The 21,024-nt window shown below is 34.4% G+C and overlaps 1 protein-coding gene across 1 annotated transcript in view; it reads right to left on the bottom strand.

Annotated features, from left to right (window-relative positions):
* TRPM6 (transient receptor potential cation channel subfamily M member 6) overlaps positions 1–20,752 on the bottom strand; it is a 145,257-nt gene extending 124,505 nt beyond the window's left edge. Inside the window, exons 1-5 of the mRNA XM_051972081.1 lie at positions 20,744–20,752; positions 19,969–20,048; positions 18,634–18,672; positions 3,412–3,592; positions 1,074–1,287 (exon numbers count right to left, since the gene is read on the bottom strand). Of these exons, the coding sequence (XP_051828041.1) occupies positions 1,074–1,287; positions 3,412–3,592; positions 18,634–18,672; positions 19,969–20,048; positions 20,744–20,752 (523 nt within the window). The remainder of the gene's footprint in view (positions 1–1,073; positions 1,288–3,411; positions 3,593–18,633; positions 18,673–19,968; positions 20,049–20,743) is intronic.
* Positions 20,753–21,024: the final 272 nt, after the last annotated feature.

The raw sequence follows: 21,024 nt of genomic DNA on the forward strand, positions 1-21,024 counted from the left end.
CTATGAGGCTTACAATCTACTTGGAAAATAAGATAAATATATAGTTAAATATCATGTATAATAATTCATGATAAGTACATTAAAGAAGAAAACAAGTACAACATGAAGTCTATGGAGTAAGGTTATTAACAACAGAAGAGACCTGAAAGGAATCCTTCATGAGGAAAATGGCATTTGAATTTGATTTTAAGACTGCTAGTGTTTCAGCCAATGAAAGGGAATGGGATACTCTAGTCATAGGGAATAACATGAGCAAATACACAAAGTTGGGGAATCTCAAGGCATGTTTGGGAACAGAAAGCTAATTCAATTTGGGTAGAACAGAGAATAAAGACAAGGAAGTAATCATTTGAGAATACCTTGGAGAGGTGAAATGTTGAAAGATTGGGGAGGGCTAGTAGTATTGCAGAAAAGGAAGATTTGACATTAGAGTACTGCAATAGTTTAGGTAGGTAGCAATGGGGCTGGTATAAGGATGCTGGCTGTGAAGTAGAGAGGGGAAATCATGGAAGATATGCTAGAAATGTAAAATCAAATAGCAAATGAGTATTGATTATCTTTTACAGTTAGAAGTGAAAGCGAGGAGGTTCATATGAATCCTCAGCAATGACTTATTTTGACAAAAAGATGATAAAATTATATTTCTAAAATCAGATTAATATGTTCAATAAAATTTCAATACAATTCACTAGAATGAAGTGTCAGCTACATGGATGTAATTTCAATAATGAATTACAAAAAGATGTGCTGGTGTAATTATAATGTAAACTTCATGAACTAAAAAGCCTTTTTCTCTAATCTTTCCATAACTGGAGACTCAGGAGGAAAAAAAATGATTTTTTTTCCCTTGCTTCTATGTCAGAAAAAAAATTAACTTCCAGTTATTTCATTTTTGCATTACCAGCATTGATTTTCAAGTCATTTAACTCTGTAACTTAATCCCTCCCAAATACCACATATTCTAGGACTCCTGCAATCTTCGGATATCACTAAGTCCCCTTAGCCACTGCCCAGAATGGTCCAAAGAGAGAAAGGAGAAATGAAGAGGTCAGATTAAGGCAGGTGTGCTCTACCTGTGTTGATGCCTTCAGTTATTATCCAAGCTCCTGTTGTCTCTGCAGCTTTGATCAGCCCTTGACTGAAAACCTGTTTCAATTTGAGAGGCATCTCAAAGTTCTGAATGCCCCCATGAACAGAAATCACAAGCTTTGGCAGTTCCATTTTCCATTCTTTCAACATCAGATGTAACAGCTGCTCCAAATTTGTATCATAAGATGTTCGTATATACTGAAATATAAATATAGACAAATAAATAGTAACATTAAGAATATTAGAAAAACTGAGTTTTTTAATTTGGCCACAATACTTATAGTAATTAGTATATTATGTTTCTATCTTATATATCAATTATATTGATATCATTTATTAATACATGTTATGTATTACATGTTATACAATTGTACTTATCAATTATATTAATAAAATTATTAGATCTTAATTATTATTGATAGTATAAATTACTTAGATTTAATTATTTATTATAATTGTATATTATAACATATGAAGGCTAAGTATTGTTATTATAATCACAATTTGCTCTTAATGCTAGCTATAAATAATGTCATTATTAATAATAGCTAGCACTTATACAGTATTTTAAGGTTTGCAAAGTGTTCTTACATATATTAATGCATTTGATTCTCACAATCCTGTGAAAAGTATGCTATTAATATTCTCATTAATAAAATGTACTGAGGTACAAAGAGAGTTAGTGATAAATTTCATTTCATTGAGATGTTTACTACACATACTGATGAATTTGGCTCTTTTCAACAATGTGGTGATTCAGGCCAGTTCCTATAGATTTGTGATGAAGAGAGCTGTCTGCATCCAGAAAGAAGACTACAAGGACTGAATGTAGATCACAACATAGTCTTTTCAACCTTTTTTGTTGTTGAATGATTACTTTTTTTTTCCTTTTTGATTCTGATTTTTTTCTTATACAGCATAAATGTGTAAATATGCATAGAAGAATTGCATATATTTAACATATATTGATTTGCTTGCTGTATTAATCTGTGTTATGCTCCTATGTTTAGAGATGTGCTGTTTGTTTTTGGAACAAGTTCTTAGTTTTATATGCAGCTTGAAACTTGTTAAAGAGGCTACTACTCTGTGTGTGACCATGTTGCTTTCATCTGGATTTAAAAAGTATTTCCATTTGCTTTTTCTCTGAATCCACCCACTGGAACCTTTCCATTTGACCTGCAACTGAAACGTCCCATAAATGTTATTTCTCCCCATTAGAATATGAATCCCTTCCAGGTAGTTAACTTATTTATATTTGTATCCACAGAGAGTAGCATAGTACTTTGCACATAGCATTTGGTAAATGCTTTCTTCATTCATTCATGTTTTAACTCAGCAACGATTCCTTTTAAGGATAAATCATCTTATATTATTTTATTATTCATATCCTTTCTGCAATGACATCTACTGACTTCCATATTACTCTTCCCTCCTTTCTTGACAACTTTCAGCACCCCTTGTTTAGTCTTCCTTTCCACCCCTAATTTTTATTTCCATAATTAAATTTTCTATGTTATAGACAAACTGGATTCCACCTATTGCCTAAAGCTGAAAGGTATCTCTAGTTTTTATGCTTTTGTAAGACCATTCTCATGGATGCCTAAAATGTATTTCCCTCTTCATTTTTACCTGACTCAGTTCCTTCTCCATGAAGCCATTTTTGATCCATTTGGTGAAAGTGTACAGTCCCCCATCAAATTTTCCTAGATCACCTTAGTCTAGATGTTTTTTGCCCCACCATATTTTATCTTGTATTGAACTTATCTATGTACATTTATTAAGACTATAGTTCTTCGTGAGGGCAGGAACTATATCACCTTTCTTCTCTGTATTCTTAGCATCTAGAAGCATACACCTCATGATTAATAAGTGATCACTGAACTGGATTGGTTAGAAATGACTAGAAATTTTAATATTTATACTTTAGTCACTGCTCTATTCTTCCACAGAAGATTTCCTGCAGAACTTTATCAAAGATAAAGTCTTTGCCATCTAACCAAATGGTTGCAAGGAATTCTCTCCTTTAAGTAAAAGCTTGTCTAAACAAAAGCATCTAGCCTTGGGGCAATGGGTTTGATGATCTCTCCAATTCTCATCTGGGAGAACTCATTTTCTTTTGGTACAAAAGAGGAGATTTTGCTTCTTATCTGAAAGATCAATTACATTTGAAGTGGAATGATTACCATCTCTAAACAAAGCCTCCTAAAGTTCTACCCATAACTACACTTTCTTGCAATTAACCTTTCTCCTCCTCATGTTAGAACACTAAAATAAAGTTATTATGGGTTAAAGCTGACTAAAATCTTTGTATTATTAACAAACCTTGGCATGGTAGGTATGTTTCCCATCCTGGAAGTTAATAGTGCCAAAGGTATCAGTAGGAACTTTCTTTGTGTGTTTTTCCACAGACCATTCTTCTTCTTTTTGACCCTGGGTAGTGGAAGAAACAGCCCAATGATATGCCATCTCATGATGTTCTCCAATCAATCGTCCACAATAGCACCTAAAATTAAAACAAATTAAGTTTTATAAACAATTACAATAACACACCATGCAATTTTTCCATAGTTTGCCTTTATTTTATGGCTGATGTACATTGAATATTGATAAAAATCAACTACTCAGAGTTTTGCCATTAACTAGCTCTCTGATCATGAAGCCAAATCATTTAATCTCTGAGGACCTGTTTCCTCAACTATAAAATGAAGGTATTAGATCAGTGTCTTCAAGGTCCCACTACTCAGTGACTCCTAAAATTTATATTAACATTCGAGACCTATTCCTTCCATCTTCATTGTTTTCTAAATACTAACAACTGATTAAATCATACTAGGAGGATGTTGTTTTATCTATTGAAGAGTGATACTAAAAGTATTCATTTACTATAGATTTATGAGGTACCTACTGTAGATAAGAGAAAAACAACCCTATTGATGAAATAAATAAGGGAAGTGATTAAATAAACCAGAATAAAAATAACAGTATGTATACCAAAAGAGCAGATGTCTCCATCTTTACATCATTAAAAAAAGATATAGAACCAGAAAGAAATTTGTTGTTGTTGCTCAGTCATGTCTGACTCTTCCTGACTTCATGCACCAACTGTCCATGGGGTTTTCTTGGTAAAGATTCTGGAGTAGTTAGCCATTTCCTTCTCTAGTTTTATGCAGGCAGGGATTAACTGAGCTGCCCTTGTCACCCAGCTAGTAAGTGTCTGAGGTCAGATTTGAATTCAGGTCTTTCTGACTCCAGATCCAGTAATCTATCCAGTGTACACTTAGGTGCCCAGGAAGAAATTAAGGAAAAAATATTTATAATGTCAAAAATTAGAAAGCCAAAGAGTGTAGATATTTATGAGAATAACATGAGAGAACTTATATTAATATAAATCCCCAAATAGCATCAAGAAGCCAACCTAAGTCAAAGGAAAAAGCAAATAAATTAGAGCAGCTTTGAACTTTGAATGATGATTTGCAATTAAAGTGCAAAATTAGAATCAATAGTACCTAAAAAAAACTGAAGGAATTTCAGGATTCGAAATCTTGTTATCTTAGAGACCTAATATTTCAGAACATAAAAGCCAATTGTGATTATCTGAAGGTAAACACTGCTTTAAGCATTCTATAGAATTCTATTATTCTAGCTATGAAACTACATAAAGCACCTCTCAACATTGATGTGGTCTCATTTTTCATTTACCAGTGAAAAGCAGCATTGGCCAAGTATCTAGGCCAGAGAAACAAGGCAAGGTCCAGGTAACACAGTATGATGGAGAGAACACTGGATTCCAAATGAGAAGGGCTCAGTCTGATTTCAGAGTCTTACTATACTAGTTAGGTAATCATGGGCAAACTACCTCATCTCTCTGAGCTTTAGTTTTATCATTTATAAAATGAGAGAAATGATCCTGGAAATATTTTCCTCAAAGGATTTAATTTATGAAGAAAGAGCTTTGTGAAACATGAGGCAAGCATATATTAAACATTCATTACATGTTAGGCACTTGCAATACAAATACAAAAAGAAACAGTCCTTTGCCCTCAAGAGGCTTTTAATCTATCAAAAGAGACATTGCATACATATCTTGTATCCACATAAAAGTGAATATAAAATAAGTATGAGTAAAATATATATAGGATTTTATAATGGAAGGTAGGTAAATCAGGAGACTTTTTCATGTAGGAAACAGCACTTGAGGAGCTTAGAGCATCAAGTTTGTAATCAAGAAGACTATCTTCCTGAGCTCAAATTTGGCCTCAAAAACTTATTAGCTATGTGACCCTAGCCAAATCACCTAACTCAGTTTGTCTTACTTCCTCATCTGGAAAAGGAGCTGGACAAAGGAAATGACGAACCTCTCCAGTTCTTTGCAAAAAAAATCTCAAATGGGGTGATGAAGAGTTGGACATGACTGAAAAAATTCAAAAACAATAACAATAAAGAGATTCCAAAAAACAAGTAAGGAAAGGGAGCTTTCCCATCATGGAAATAGCATGTACAAACACATAGAGATAGAGGGTGCAACATAATCTATTGGACACCAAAAAAAAAAAAAAAAAGAAAAGAAAAGAAAAGAAAAGAAAAGAAGGAAGAGAGAAAGGGAAGGAAGGAAGGAAGGAAGGAAGGAAGGAAGGAAGGAAGGAAGGAAGGAAGGAAGGAAGGAAGGAAGGAAGGAAGGAAGGAAGGAAGGAAGGAAGCTCAAATTAAGCAAGTAGGCAGTTGAACCAAGTAGGCTGGACAATATAAAGTAAATTGTAAAGCAGATGTCAAAAATAAAGCACAGTCAGGAACTAAAAGCCACAGATTCCTCTGAATCTAAAACATCCAAACTCTCCAAAGCCTAGTTCCAATAAGAAGTCTGTTCCCAGAACCTATACAAGTCACTTAACCTCTCTGGTTAATCTCAAATGAATATAAAAGTATGAGCTACTATTGTTAGGAGAGACCAAGTCTGTCCACCAAGAACTTTTAGCCTATAAAGAGACATTCCTATAGAATTCTTGCATAGTTGGTCCAGTGTTTTATCATATTCCACCTTAAATATCTATCTATCTATCCTACCTTCTTTGGGTCACACAGCCAAATTTAATCCTAAATTTCATCTCTCAACCTTATTCAATTATGGGAGATAGAGAAGAAGGAAAGAAGAAAGAAGAAGGAAACAAACATTTATTTAGCATGTACAATGTGCCAGTCCTATGTTAAGTACTTCACAAATATTATAACATTTGATCATTTAAGGGAAGGAAGATTTCATAATCCATTAAGGGCTCCCAGCAACCATAAACAGCACTTCAGTATTCACTGGAGGAGTGACAGCATGGGAAAAAGAAACAATGTGGCAGAGTAAATAAAGAACTGACCCTGGAACTAGAAGGCTCTGGTTGTCTTTTGAAATATACCAATTCATAAGACAACTCAAATGAATAAAAAAAAACAAAGCAAGATATAGTTTACAATAATGATGTCAAATTCAATAGAAATAGATCCCTATAGGAATATTGAATTAGAAAACCACAAATCTGCATTATCTCTATTATATTATAGTGTTATTTATTTTGTTAAATATCTCCCGATTCCATTTTAATATGGTTCTACTGACACTGTGGAGTTTTGTAAGTTCAGGCCACAACTCTGATACTTCAGGTCTAAATTGTTTCCCAGCACTAATACATTGCTAGTAATGTTGTGAAATGATCCAACCTTTCAGGAGAGCAATTTGGAACTTTACCCAAAGGTTTATCAAACTGTGCATATCCTTTGATACAGCAGTGCCTCTACTGGGTCTATAATCCAAAGAAATCATAAAAAAGGGAAAAGGACCCACATGTGTACAAATGTTTGTGGCAGCCTGTGGTATTATTCTTCTTTAAAATATAATAGATGATGGTTCTCTCTGGGTGAGAGCAGGTTTCTCAGGGAGGTTTTCTGGAGGCAGCCTTAGTTGCAGTTAAAAGTAATAATCACCTCAAAATGCAGCCAGGTGATAAAAGTTCAGATCTTTTATTGCCTCCAAAACAGCCCGGTTAGTTGAGGCCTGTCTCTCTGCTTGGTTCTAAGAGCTCTTGCAGCTTTGTCCTTTGCTTCTGCCTCTGCTTTCTTCAGCCTCCAGAGCCAGCACAAAGGTGAATCTGTCTTGCCTCTGAGAGAGGGCTTCTGGCTCTCAATCTCCCAGAGTGCTCCTCTCTGACCCCAGTTAATGTTCCGAAGTAAAACTCCTCACTCAGAGAAAGCTTCTGGCTGAACTCACTTGACGCTCCTCTCTCGATCTAAAATCAGCTGAACTCTCTTCTGCCACCAGCCAGCCAAGTGGAAAATGGATTGAATCTCTCTCCTCACTGGGCCTCTGCTTTCTTTTTATATATCAGAGAGTGGGATTATGGGTTTTCTCCCAGAGTGCTCTCTGGCCCTAAATGCTTCAAGGGAGGTGTGAATTCACAAAGTTACACAATTAACTTTGTGAATCTCCCATACTTGGGAACTCCAATGAGTAAAGATGTCAACACAAGCATTGTATTAATTAGTCCTACTTAGTACCTTGTTTCAGGTTCTGGCCCAAAACATCAAGTCTAATGAATTAGCAGTTTGTAAAGATTCCAACAGCAGCCCTTTTTGTAGTGACAAGGAATTGGAAATTGAGTAGATGCCCATTAGTTGAAGAGTGGCTGAATAAGTTACAGTATAAGGTAATGGAGTATTATTGTTCTATAAGAAATGATGAGTAGGCTGATTTTCAGAAAAGCAAGGAAAGACTTATATGAACTGATGCTGAGTGAAGTAAGCAGAACCAGTAGAACATTATACATAGCAACAACAAGATTATGTGATGATCAACTATGATAAAGTTAGCTTTTCTCAGAAATACAGTGATCCAAGAGAATTTCAACAGGCTTGGGATGAAAAATACCATCTACACAGAGAGAGAGAACTATGGAGACTGAATGTAAATTGAAACAGTATTTTCACCTTTTATTTGTTTGCTTTTTCTTTCTCACTTTTTTTTCTCCCTTTTGGTCTAATTTTTTTGCACAATATGACAAATATGGAAATATATTTAAAAGTATTATACATTTATAATCTGTATCAGACTATTTGCTATCTTGGAGATGGGGGATATGAATAAGAAAGAAAACTTTGGAATACAAATTCTTACAATAATGAATGTTAAAAACTATCTTTACATTTATTTGGGGAGAAAATTAAATACTATTTGGAAATATATATATATATCCCAGGTTTCAAAAGAGAATATTTGAAAGGTTTCAGAGAAAAGTTAACAAGGATTTCAAAGATCTTATATTCTACAAAGTCATCTCAAGAGTAATGTGCAACTCTCAATAATAAAACTCTTGAAATAGAAGCAGAAATTATTTGATGAGAAAGAAAAGAAAGAACTACTGAAAGAGGCTGCGATGACTATACAGGGAATTCATGAACCAATTCATGTTTTTAAAACCTATTTAGAAGATTGGAATAAGTTAAGGATAACTACAAAAGAATAGTGTGGCCATATAAGAATATGAAGTTCAAATGAATAAAGGTCAGTAAGGCAAATGAATGAATAAGGAAGCACTGAAAAGAGTATACTATGTCCCATGCACTATTGGAGATACAAATGCAAAAACAAAAAGTCAAAAAAGGCTTTTTTAGTGATTTGGGGGGAAAGGAAGACTAAAGCCATAGCTCAGGATTGTAATGCTGGATTAACTGAGGCAAGATAGAGATTAGAGAGTTTTTAATATTTTATTTGGGTTTCTGAGAGGGAGAGATAGTCTGGAGGCAGAGCAGAACACATTCTGTCTCCAGAGCTGAATTGGACTTTCGTCTCCAAGAATCCAGCATGGAATGTGAGATTCCAATGATTTATATATGGCTCTAGGGATCAGGAGAGACAAAGGCAAGAGCTGGAGTTTGAATACTGGTGAGAGTGGGAATTTCCAGGTACGGACCAACAATTCAGTTCTGACAGATTGAAGGTAGGACCATAAAATTCTGATAAATAGGGAGTGAAGGGGATAGTCACCAGAGGCAGAAAGTCTGGAACTAGAAATATGTAAGCATATCTCTTAGTAACTTATCTGTCTGTGGAATGCTAATGGTCAGGCCTCCCAGCCCTAATTATCTCAGTTCGAATGGTCAGGAAAGGGGTTTGCAACCAGGGGGATTGAGGTAGAACAATTTAGGGAAACTGAGGCAGGACACTAAAAGGAAACTGAGGCACAACAGGATGTATGAGATGATAACAGATAACAACAATTGCAACAGTTAACACAGAAAAGGCAGAATTATGTAATTTTAATTTTGCTTCAATATTCCCTTCTGGAGAAAATGATTAAAAAGAAATAAAACAAAAAAATGTTCAAAGATACTACATCTGGATGAATAATGAAATGAAAAATTCGGCAAATGCATTTGATGAGCCATTATCTACTTAATTTTTTTTTTTCCCCTGAGCCAATTGGGGTTGTGACTTGCCCCAGGCTCACACCTAGGAAGTGTTTAAGTGTCTGAAACAAGATTTGAACTCAGCTCTAGTGCTTTATCCACTGTGCCACCTAGACGCCCCAACTTTAAAAGATTTAGAGTCTAAATCACTATTGATTAAAGAAGTGAAAATTAAAACAACTCTGAGTTACCACCTTACACCTATCAGGTTAGTTAATGGCAGAAAAGGGAAATGAAAAATGTTGATGGGGATATGGGAAAACAGAGGCATCAGTGCATTAGTGGAGGAGTTGTGAACTGATCCAACAATCCTGAAGAGCAATTCGGAACTATTCCCAGAGCTATAAAACTATGCATACCATTTGACCTAACAATACCATAACTAGATCTGTATCCCCTAAAAAAAAAAATAATTAAAAGACCTGTATATACAAAAACATTTATAGTAACTCTTTTTATAGTAGCAAAGAAATGGAAATTGGGAGGATGCTCATCAATTGGAAATGACTGAACAAGTAATATATGATTGTGATTGAATACTATTGTGTTATACAGAATAACTTTAGGATGCTCTCAGAAAAACCTGGAAAGACTTACATAAACTAATGCAAAATGAAATGATCAAAACCAAAAGAACACTGAACTATAATAAACTTAGCTATTCTCAGCAATACAATGATCCAAAATCATATCAAAGGACTTATGATGTCCTTTGATAAAGCTATTCACTTCCAGAGAAAGAACTAATGAATTCTGAGTGCAAATCAAAACATACTTTAAAAAATTTCCTTTTTTTTTTTTTGTTTTTTTTTCCTGGTCTGTGTTTTCTTTTACAATATGACTAATATGGAAATATGTTTTGCATGACTGTACATATAGAATTTATATCAAATTGCTTACCTCCTATTGAGGGTCAAGTCACTTAATCTGGTTGCTTCTGGTTCTTCCAACTATACAATAGAGATAATAACAGTAGCTATCTCAAAAAGTGTAAGGATCAAATGAGGTAATCTCTATAAATGCACTTATCACAGTGTCTGTAATGGGCTGAAGCTCGAGTTGATGCACTGAGGTCCCAAGAACATGAGGCTAAATAGTAATTGGACCATACTCTATTAATATATATGCTTGGAGAAAGAATGGCCCTGCCCACTCTTTGTGCAAGTCCTGATGTGTTGTATAGGAAATGACGATTTTGGTGGGTGGAGGCAGAGGGGCAGAGAGAGCATCGGAAAGAGACTGCTGACTGGCTTCTTGTAGCAGCTGCTCACATTACTAATCTCCCTTCACCTCAAAAAGAATAAAGATTGAAGATTGTCCCTTAACCTGAATTCCTGACTCAGGCTGATTTTAAAATATGCGGTCATCGCATCTGACACATAGTAGTAAATGTTTACTTCACTTTTCCTTCTTTATGATTAATGAATCCACATTCATATTGGAAGGTCTTTCTTTTTTTTTTTTTTTTTTTTAGAAGCAAAGCAAAGTTTATTATATGTTCTCCGAGAATCAGGCATCCCACCCATCGAGCAGACAGTTGAAGGGAAGAAGCACCATAGGGGTCAGGGTCAATGCTTTTAATCCCTAACACAAATTTCCCCTCCCACCACTGACCCTCATCCTTATTGGCTGAGGATCTTACCTTCTTAAAAAAACGTGAACTACCCAAGAAATTGAACTTGATCAATAAGTACACAGTTGCCCATATTTGGTTGAAATAGGGAGGATAATAAGAAGGAGACTTAAGTATGTCCTTAAGGGGATAACAGGGAGGGGGCTTTAAGTATATCCTTAGGAGGATGGCAGGGAAGAGACTTTAAGTATGCCCTTAGGAGAATAGCAGGGAGGAGACACTTTAAGTATGCCCTTGATTTAATGCTTCAAGTCCTTCAGGCCTACTCAAACTTTGAAATAAATGAAGCCTTACTCGATTTTCACAACTGTCTTGAAAGCTCTCACCTTATCTTGTTCAGTCCCCCCTCTTATTTATACACTGAGATCTCTTCAAATTCTTGTAGCATAACTTTACATTCCCTATTAAATTCCTCATCCCCTTCTGATTCCTGTCAGTCTCCTTGATCCACTGGCTCCCACCTTTGTCCTTTTAACACCATCAATCTAACAGACCCTTCAGCTTTCTCTTCCAACCTAATCATTCTAGATAATGAGTTTTGGACTATTCTGGTTATCAATCAGATCAAAAAAGGTATGTAGATAGGGAGTAATATAACACTACAGAGAGCTATAAGGCCAAACTAAAGGAGCTGCTTCCACCAGCTTCCCCCAAACCAGGACCACCAAAAAGTATTGAACAGTGAGGTCCAGGTCTATACAGGAACATGAGCAAGTTTCCTAATGTTTTTAATGACTTTTTACTAGATTTCCATTGTCATCTTTATACATCTTTATACAACAAATATATTTAGTTTCACACAAACTTCCCCTTCTGGTGTTAATTTCTCCAACTGCTTGAAGCTTAAAGGTCTGGTTTCTATGGCTATCATGAGGAAATAGGCAGCAAACCCAAAGCTCAGGGAAAGCCCCATGAGAGTTTCCCAAAGTAATTAATCTAAGAAAAGTCATACAGTTACAATGCACTGGATTCAGAATTTGTGTTTCCCATTCAGTGGAGGTCCCCTCCTCAAATGTAATTTGAGGTCTCCCCATCTTCAATTATCCACTCAGATAAAGGTGGCGCCACAGGTCCTTTTGTTCTGGTGTGGTGTGTCCAGCCTCGTTCCTGGGTGCCAATAGCAGTGTCCAAGAGGTCAGTATTATATGGTAGGGTCCATCCCAGCACAGAGTCAGCTTCTCATCCTTCCAAGAATGGATCAACACCCAATCTCCACCTGAATTCTCTGGGTTGTTGCGCAACAAATTGCTTGACTGATACCTGTTCTCCACTGACCGGTCGGGATTTTTACCTTTTACCGCGGAGTTTCTCCCTTTGCTTTGCTCTGAGTTTCTCCACTTCGGGCCCACTTTACCTTGGGGAATAAGGAGAAGCCCTGGGAGCTGGCCGGCTGCCTAAATCAGGGCAGGGCTCCACCCCACCAGTACCCCAAAGGTTCACCTACTCACCACAAGTAGTGTAATCCTGGAACGAGCCCCCAAGACTGTGTAGGTCAGAAACCATTTAATAAAAAAAGCTGGAGAGATCTCTAGAAGCAGAGCAAAGTTTATTATACATTCTCACGAGAATCAGACATCCCACCCATCGAGCAGACAATCGAAGGGAAGAAGCCTGGAAGGTCTTTCTAGAGACAAGAAATACTTGTCAAATTTAACTAATTAAGAGGGATAACTAACATGTAGATAACAGAATCAAGACCCAAAAAGATTTCTATAGCATGGAAAGCAGGCCAGAGTAAAGAGAATGAATGAAACTTAATGGCAATAAGAAACAGCTTTTTTAGTTGAATTGAGGTAAAGAGGAAGATTTTCTTCAAATCCTTTTGTTGACATTTTCCACAGTAAAATTTGGCCAAATATTAAAATTAATTTCAATGGACTATAACAATTTTAAAAACTTTTTTCCTTTTTTTGGGGGGGTGGGGAAACGGAAATCATGAGATCATTTAAACATGGGATCATGTTTAAAAGTAGCAGAGAAGTAATAAGGAAGAACTTCCTAACAGAACTGAAACCAAAACTGAAATAGGTACTTTTGTCAATGGCAAAAAATCAACAAGGCAAAAAAAAATTTATGAGTTCCCTTGATGACAATTTCATTCTTCCAAAGATAGAAAGATGTTAAATGGGACTTATTCTTCCAAGGGAATTGGATGCCAATATAGAGTAATAACAAGCTTAGAACCATGTAAGGTTAGACTTTAGAGGGTCCAAATTAAGAATAGCTAAAATCCCAAAGGGATAAATGGTATAGGATGCTATCAAGGATAAGATGATAATAGATAAAAAGAAGACAGAACTACTCAACCTATCTTGCTTCTGTTTTGTCTTCCAAAGATAATAAGCTTAAGATTAGGTTACAAAGGATAAAACAACAATGATTTACAAGGCATGAAAAGACAAATACAAATGACCAAATGAAGAAGAAAAAAGAGAAACTGTCTAATGAGATCAACATGGATGCACAGAGAATTAAAGAAATGAATTTAAGTAAATTTAAATCATTGAAATAAACTTAAGTGAAATTTAAATTTAAATAATTAAATAATTTTTATTTAAATAAAGTTAAGAAATAAATAAGGGCAAGTAAATTATTCTAAGGATGAATATGAGATGGGTTGATCTTTTAAGTTTAGTCTACAATTACAAGGCTTATAATGATATGAGATTTAGGATGAATGTTATAAAAAGCTTAGTTAGCTAGTTGAGATCAAGAGAAGTTTATTTAATAAAATATTTAGAATAACAGAATTATTTAATAGAAGCAGGGGGAAGGAAAGGGAATAAACATTTATTTTCTATGTGCCAGGCACTGAAAATTGCTGACACAATGAAGACAAATTGTATCATTTCACCTTTGGCATCTAGCTTCTCTATAATGGTCACCTCCTATTTTGATTTTGATTTGTTTTTTTGTTTTTGTTTTCTTTTCTAGGAAGAAAAAAAGGAAATAAACATTTAAAAAGGAATTACTTTGTGCCAGGCAATGCTAAAGACTTTGCAAATATTGACTAATGTGAGTCTCACAACAACTCTGAGAGATAGATGTTATTATTATCTCCATTTTGTAGATGAGGAAACTGAAACAGACAGCAGTATAGTGATCTGCCCATGATCACATAGCCAGTGAATATGTGAAGTCAAATCTGAACTCACATCTTTTTGATTCCAGACCCAGTGCTCTATCCATTTTGCTATCAGTGCCCTTCTCTATCAAGGGAAATGTTAATCAAACATGAAAACTAAAAAGGAATTGGAATGTAAAATAAAGAAAGAAAAAAAAGATAGCTCTTAACTCTCCTGAAGAAGTTAAAAAAAAACTGAACATAATCTTGTTACTGCAAATACTTTCAGATATGAGTCCTAATTAGTTATCTCTGAAAAATAGTGGAAAATGTCAAAGGTGTCACTGAGCCAGAGGCAAGCAAATGGTCTCATGATTTAAAAAAAAAAAAAAAAAAGGGGGGGGGGGGGAGGATTAGTTTGTTTGTTTGTTTGTTTGTTTGTTTTTAACTTGGACCTTAATTTTAATATCTGGCAAAATTTTACTGTAGAAAATGTAAACTAAGGGATTTTTTTTCCCTAAATCTTCCTCTTTTACCTCAACACAGGTCACAAAGCTGTTTTTAACATTTATCCTAAACTTAAAGTCATTGTAAACTTAATCATTCCTAACTAGTCTTCTCATATTGACCCTTAGTAGTAATTTCTTGCTCTTTTTATATCTTCTTGGGACTGACTTGGTAGAAAGGGAAGTAAGTAGTAATCACAACAAGCTAGAGGAGGTTCAACAAGAACAAGTCTCAACAAGCTAACTTCGTTTCCTTTTTTGCTATTAACAATATTGTTCGATTAGAAGAATGTCATATATATTCTACTTACTTTTATCTGAAGATAAATAGTAAGGTATTAAGAAAACACCTAACTTTCCTGCTAAATTGAGGTTACTAGTTCCCAGCATCTTGAAAGAATTGATAGATATTATAACAATGGCAAAAATGCTACCAAATTAGTCTATTGTTTAAGCCACATCTTGCCATCTTTTTCACAGGAATGCATCTGAAGGACCCTGATAGCATTTTATGTTTACAAGAAGATATGAACTGAATATTAGTAGAATTAGTTAAATTTAGAAGTGGAGTTGAATCAAGTAAGATTAAATAGTGATAAATATAAAGTCATATATTTTATATAATAACACTACTGTAAAAATAACTTTTAAAACTATAATGACTACAATTAATCAATACATGACTATTCATAATTCTGGAAGACAGATGATGAAACATACTATTTCTTTCCTGAATAGAAAAGGGATAGATTTGGTGTATAAAACTATACATACACATATCTATATCAATAGACATAAGAAATTTGTGTAGATCCAATTAGAAAAGTTGGATTGCTTGAATATGCTTATTTATTAGAAAAAATTTTATTTTTCCCTTTTTTAATAAAGTAAAGAGGACTGGACAATAAGAAAATAAATTTGGTTTTTTTTTTTTTTTTTTTTTTAAGAAAGATGATATATATGTAGAATGTTGCATGCACCTTCAAATGACGCCATAATTTTACTTTTGTTTCATTGTTTTACATCATTAGAAGAGAGTTCTCATGCATAGGGAAACTGTGAAATAGATTAGGAGAAATAAGAAACAATGATATCTCTTTTAACCTCCATTTAATCCCTTCCCCTAATTCTAAATGGTATATTCCTTTTCCCAAATTCCCCAGCCAGTGAATTCTGGATATTTTATCCACCAAAAAATGTTAACATGAAATAAATACTGGTGCTATACATGGTATTAAATCTAAATAATGTCCAAAATTTGAGAAATACCATTCCTCCACTACAAAGAAGAAAAAATGAGAGAATTTCCCTCCTGTTTTCCTCCCCCAAAAAACAACCTTCAAGCAGATCTAGAAAATGTAGCAGACAGAATGACAGAATCAAACCAAATCCTGGTTCCAGAATCCAAGGAGAAAAATCACAATGAACAGTTTTGGATAGGCTTAAAAATATTGATCAGCATAATGACCAACCAGGATACCAGAGGTCTAGTGATGAAACATAGTGCCCTTCTCATCGTGTAGCTAAATGGAACATGGATAAAACGCTGGGTTTAGAATCAGAAAGATTCATGTTCATAACTTCATATTCAGCCTCAAATACTGATTAGTTGTGTGACATTAGGCAAATCACTTAACCCCTATTTACCTCAGTTCTTCATCTGTAAAAATAAATTGAAGAAGGCAATAACAAACCACTCTAATATCTTTGTCAAAAAAAAAAAAAAAATTCAAAATAAGGTTATAAAGAGCAGACACAACTGAACAAAAGCAAACAAAAAATCCTCCTCATTACAGAGAGATGAACCTCTCACAGTAGAGTCTTTTCTTTTTCACGATGACCAATGTAGAAATTTGTTTTTCAGTTACCATAAAAATATGCCTTGTATGACTTCACATGCATAATGGGTATCATGTTGTGTGCATTATCAGTGGAGGGGGCAGGGGATGGTGAATGGAGAATTTAAAACTCAAAAAAAATTTTAAATAAATATGTAGGTCTGTAACAAAGGGTTTGTTTTTCTTCCTTTTCAAATTTTCTTCTTCTCAAATTTTGGACATTATTTAGATTTAATACCATGTATAGCAGATTTTTGCCAATTGAAAAACTTTAAAAATTTGTTTAATTAAAAAAAAATTAAAAGTAATGTCAGAGAAACTGATGCAAGACAGAGATTGGTTTTTAATCATTTTAATTTTGGAGAATTTAGACTAGCCAAAGCCAGCCACCTGCATGGGGCTCTTGTCTCAAAGCATTCAGCAGAATTAATTGCATCGAGCAATTAATTCAGGAGACTTTTATATCTGAGAAACAAAGCCTTATATAAGGTGGGGGGGGGGGAGGAGTGATGAGGATAATGGGTGGGAGACAAGCCATAATTCCAGGGAAGGATTATAATTTAATCCTGACAGGATGGGGATCAAGGGCAGGAGGCAGCAATGCAAGGGGCAATACCCAAAAGGAGGGGGAATCATCCCAGCAGGCATTTGTAATAAGCCACCTGGGGTTTTATAATTCACTGGTATTTCAGGGCCTCTTAATTTCTCCATTCCTAAAGAATAAAAGAATGGGGCCATAATAAGTTTATTAGGGCATAATAATTCAGGGAAACTGAGACATTACAACAGCAAACTATTAATAACATTAGAAATCTTCATAAGGATTCTTTCTTCTCCGTGTAATTTAAGTCTGTCATTCACTTCAGCTACATCTAAACTCTGGAAGCAAATACAGTTTTATACCTAAAAATTACTTCATGATCCAAACATATTTTGAAAATGATACTTTACAAATCTGATCTTTTAAAAAGAGATCTATAGTGATTTTTCTTGTGCAGCAAGATAATTGCATAAATATGTATGCCTATATTGGATTTACATATACTTTTATCATGTTAACATATTTTAAATTATTTGCCATCTAAAGAAAGGGGTTGGAGGAAGGGAGTGGAAATTGGAATACAAGGTTTCGCAAGGGTCAATGTTAAAAAATTATCCTTGCATATGTTTTGAAAATAAAAAGCTTCAATTAAAAATAAATAAAAAGAGACACATAAAGTAGGAGTCTCTTGAGGAAGGCTGTTATTGGTCATTCATTCTTAGCTAATTTTTCATCTGAACAATATTTTCCCTGGCTAGGCTTTACTCTCAAAGGCTTTATTTCTTTATAAACACTACTCCATCAATAGGAGAAGGAGAATGATATGGACAAGGCAAGCCCAATTTACACTCATCTAATGACTAATTTGTTAAACATTTTTGTCATTGTACTGTTGCTTTTTTTTTACTTCAAATAATAGCTTTTTACTTTCAAAATATATGCAAAGATATTTTTTAACATTCACCCTTGCAAAATCTTGTGTTCCAAATTTTTTTCTCTCTCCTTTCCCCTCCCTCACTCTAGACATTTTTCCCTTTTTTTATGATCTCTTTGGAATATAGATCCAATAGAGACACTGCTGGATCAAAGGATATGCACAGTTTGATAGCCCTTTGGGCATAATACCATGTTTCTTTCCAGAATGGTTGGATCAATTCACAACTCTACCAACAATTGTACAGGTTTTTTCCCCCAGTCATTTTCAACTCTTTGTGACCTCATTTGGGATTTTCTTGGCAAAGATACTGGAAGGGTTTATCATTTCCTTCTCCAGTTCATTTTTATAAATAAATAAATTGAGGCAAACAGGGTTAAGTGACTTGTCTAGGATCATACAACTAGTCAATGTTTGAGGCTGGATATGAACTTGGCAAGATAAGTCTTCCTAACTCCAGTCTGGAATTCCATCCACTGCACCACCTAGCTGCCCACTAAACATTTACTTTCAGAGGAATAAGTTAAATGGACTTAACCCCCAAGTCACACAGTGATTCTTTTTTTCCTTATTTTAATCTTACCTTATTAAATTCTGACACACTTGGCATTCTGCAGTGCATCTAAAAGAACAGATTAAAACAGCTATTAATTAATTCATAAATTTTAAGATCAATGAAGCTTTCAGATGGGTACAAATAATTTCTTAGGAATATATATATAAATAAAGTCTCTTGTGGAGTGTATAAAGAATTTGTCTCATATTCTAGTTAATAATGTCAATATAACCATCAAACACTGATTACCTATCTTCAGGGATAAAAATGAAATAAAATGTCACAAAACAACTCAACTGAAAATCTCATGTTCCTTCCTAAAGCTTACTCTATTTAACTTGCAATTTTTAGCTTAGCCTAGTATTTTCAATAAAGAAATCTTGACTAATAAAGAACTGTAGCCAAGAAAAATGGCAGACACTAGAGATTGGATACAAGGTATTACAGTTTATTCAGAAAGTTTTGTCTACAATGTATATGAATAACTGTCTGACTTTTTTGATAAATCTCAATCAAAAGGTTACCAAAAAAATAAAAAATGAAAGGCAGCTTGGTTTAATGGAAAGATATGAAATTTGTTTTCAAATCCTCCCCTTACCCCCTCTCCCATTCTCCTATATTTCCTCCAAGCCCCACTTCCTCTCCATGGGTTTCAATTTGACCAGGTAACCATAAAGGTGAATCACATGATCTTAGGAAAATGAAATCATTTAGTTTCTCTCCGTATGATCAGGCATGAATAGTTCTAGAGAAGAAAGAAGTCAATGTTAATATCAAAAATACTGGCTAACATTTATATAGTATTTAATATGTGTCAGGCACTATGCTAAGTGCTTTATAATTTTTTTTCATTTGATCATTATAACAACTCTGGGAGTTTGGTACTATTAGTAATAGTTATGTGTATATTAATAGTTGTGTGTATATTAATATGTGTACTATTATATAATCATCATCATGAGCAGTTCTAATAGTAGTCTCACACAACTAGCAAGTATCTAAGATCACATTTGAATTCAGGTATTCCTTGATTTCACACCTAGTGTTCTATCAATCTAGCTCCACCTAACTGTCCCAATAGTATTGATCAGTAGAGAAAAGTAGAATTCAGATGCAAGCAAACAACAACAAAAAAGGTGAAAATACTATTTTGTAATCCATATTCAGTCTCCACAATCCTCTCTCTAGATGGCTCTCTTCATCTTAAGTCTATTGGAACTGGCCTGAATCATCTCATTGTTGAAAAAAGCCTCAAAACAAACACAACCAATTTCTCAAGTGAATCACCATATTTTCTTTTCAGTATCCTAAATAGTACGTTTTGGTTATCAACATATAAAAATTATACATTAAACATTGTACCTGTGAGGATCTTTTGTGCTGGGTATAATTTGTATACATTCCCTTTTGTCAAAGACATCTTCAATCCAAGACTTTTTAGGCTGAAGAGAAAAATAACAATCAGTCTCATTCTGAAAATGCAACGTGGTATCAATGATTCAGAAAATCAGTGAACCACGACACCACCGATTAAAATATCAAGCCAAACCACTGAAGCTAAGCATTCAAGTTTTCTACAATGTTAAAAGTAAACAGAACCAACTGATAACTGGTTGCAGTAACTGGTAAGCAGTCATTAAACCAGATGAAAAACTAAGAGTATTCAACTAATTCATTGTACAAATAGAGACAAGCACTTTAATTTACTTCTGATAGTTAACAATGTTGTTGACACACTATCAAAAAAAATAATATAACCAATTTATTTGAGTTAATATAATTAGTCTGATAAACATTTGGAATTGTGAAAGATAAGATACAAAACAGTTCATATTCTTTCACCTAGAAATTCCACTAATGAGTTGCTGAAAGAAATCATGGCATCACCTAGATCACCAATGGGCCAATCATCTGGATGTGGAGGTAGGCCCTTCCAATATAAATTATCATCAAGCACCAACTCACCAATAACCACAGAAGTGGTTAACATAGTTTGCAAACCCTGTAGACATTTATCTTCAGGTTTTAGAACAAAGGTAGAATAATAAAATAGAATAAAAACACAGGCAAGCAAACTCCCGATCTAGGAAAGAAGTTCTAAGGGGATCAGATAGATTTGGGAGTAGATGTAGTTCACCTGGATCATAGCATAGGCCAAAGTAGATAATGAAAATAAGCAGAGTCCTACAAATGTAGAAACATCCAAAGCAAAACTATCTCTGACTGCAAAATGATGGAAACAAGACTTTATATGCTCAACAGTTGAGGAGTGACTGGATGAGAGAAAGATTAATGTAGGAAAGAATAAATATGAAGATCAAAGAATATGGGAAGAGGCGTAAGAAGTGATGCAGAGTGAAGAAACCAGAGGCAAAAAAAATAGTAATTTCAATGCAAATAAAGACAATGCAAAAAGGT

Source organism: Antechinus flavipes, chromosome 1, assembly GCF_016432865.1.
Source record: "Antechinus flavipes isolate AdamAnt ecotype Samford, QLD, Australia chromosome 1, AdamAnt_v2, whole genome shotgun sequence".
Classification (NCBI taxonomy): domain Eukaryota; kingdom Metazoa; phylum Chordata; class Mammalia; order Dasyuromorphia; family Dasyuridae; genus Antechinus; species Antechinus flavipes.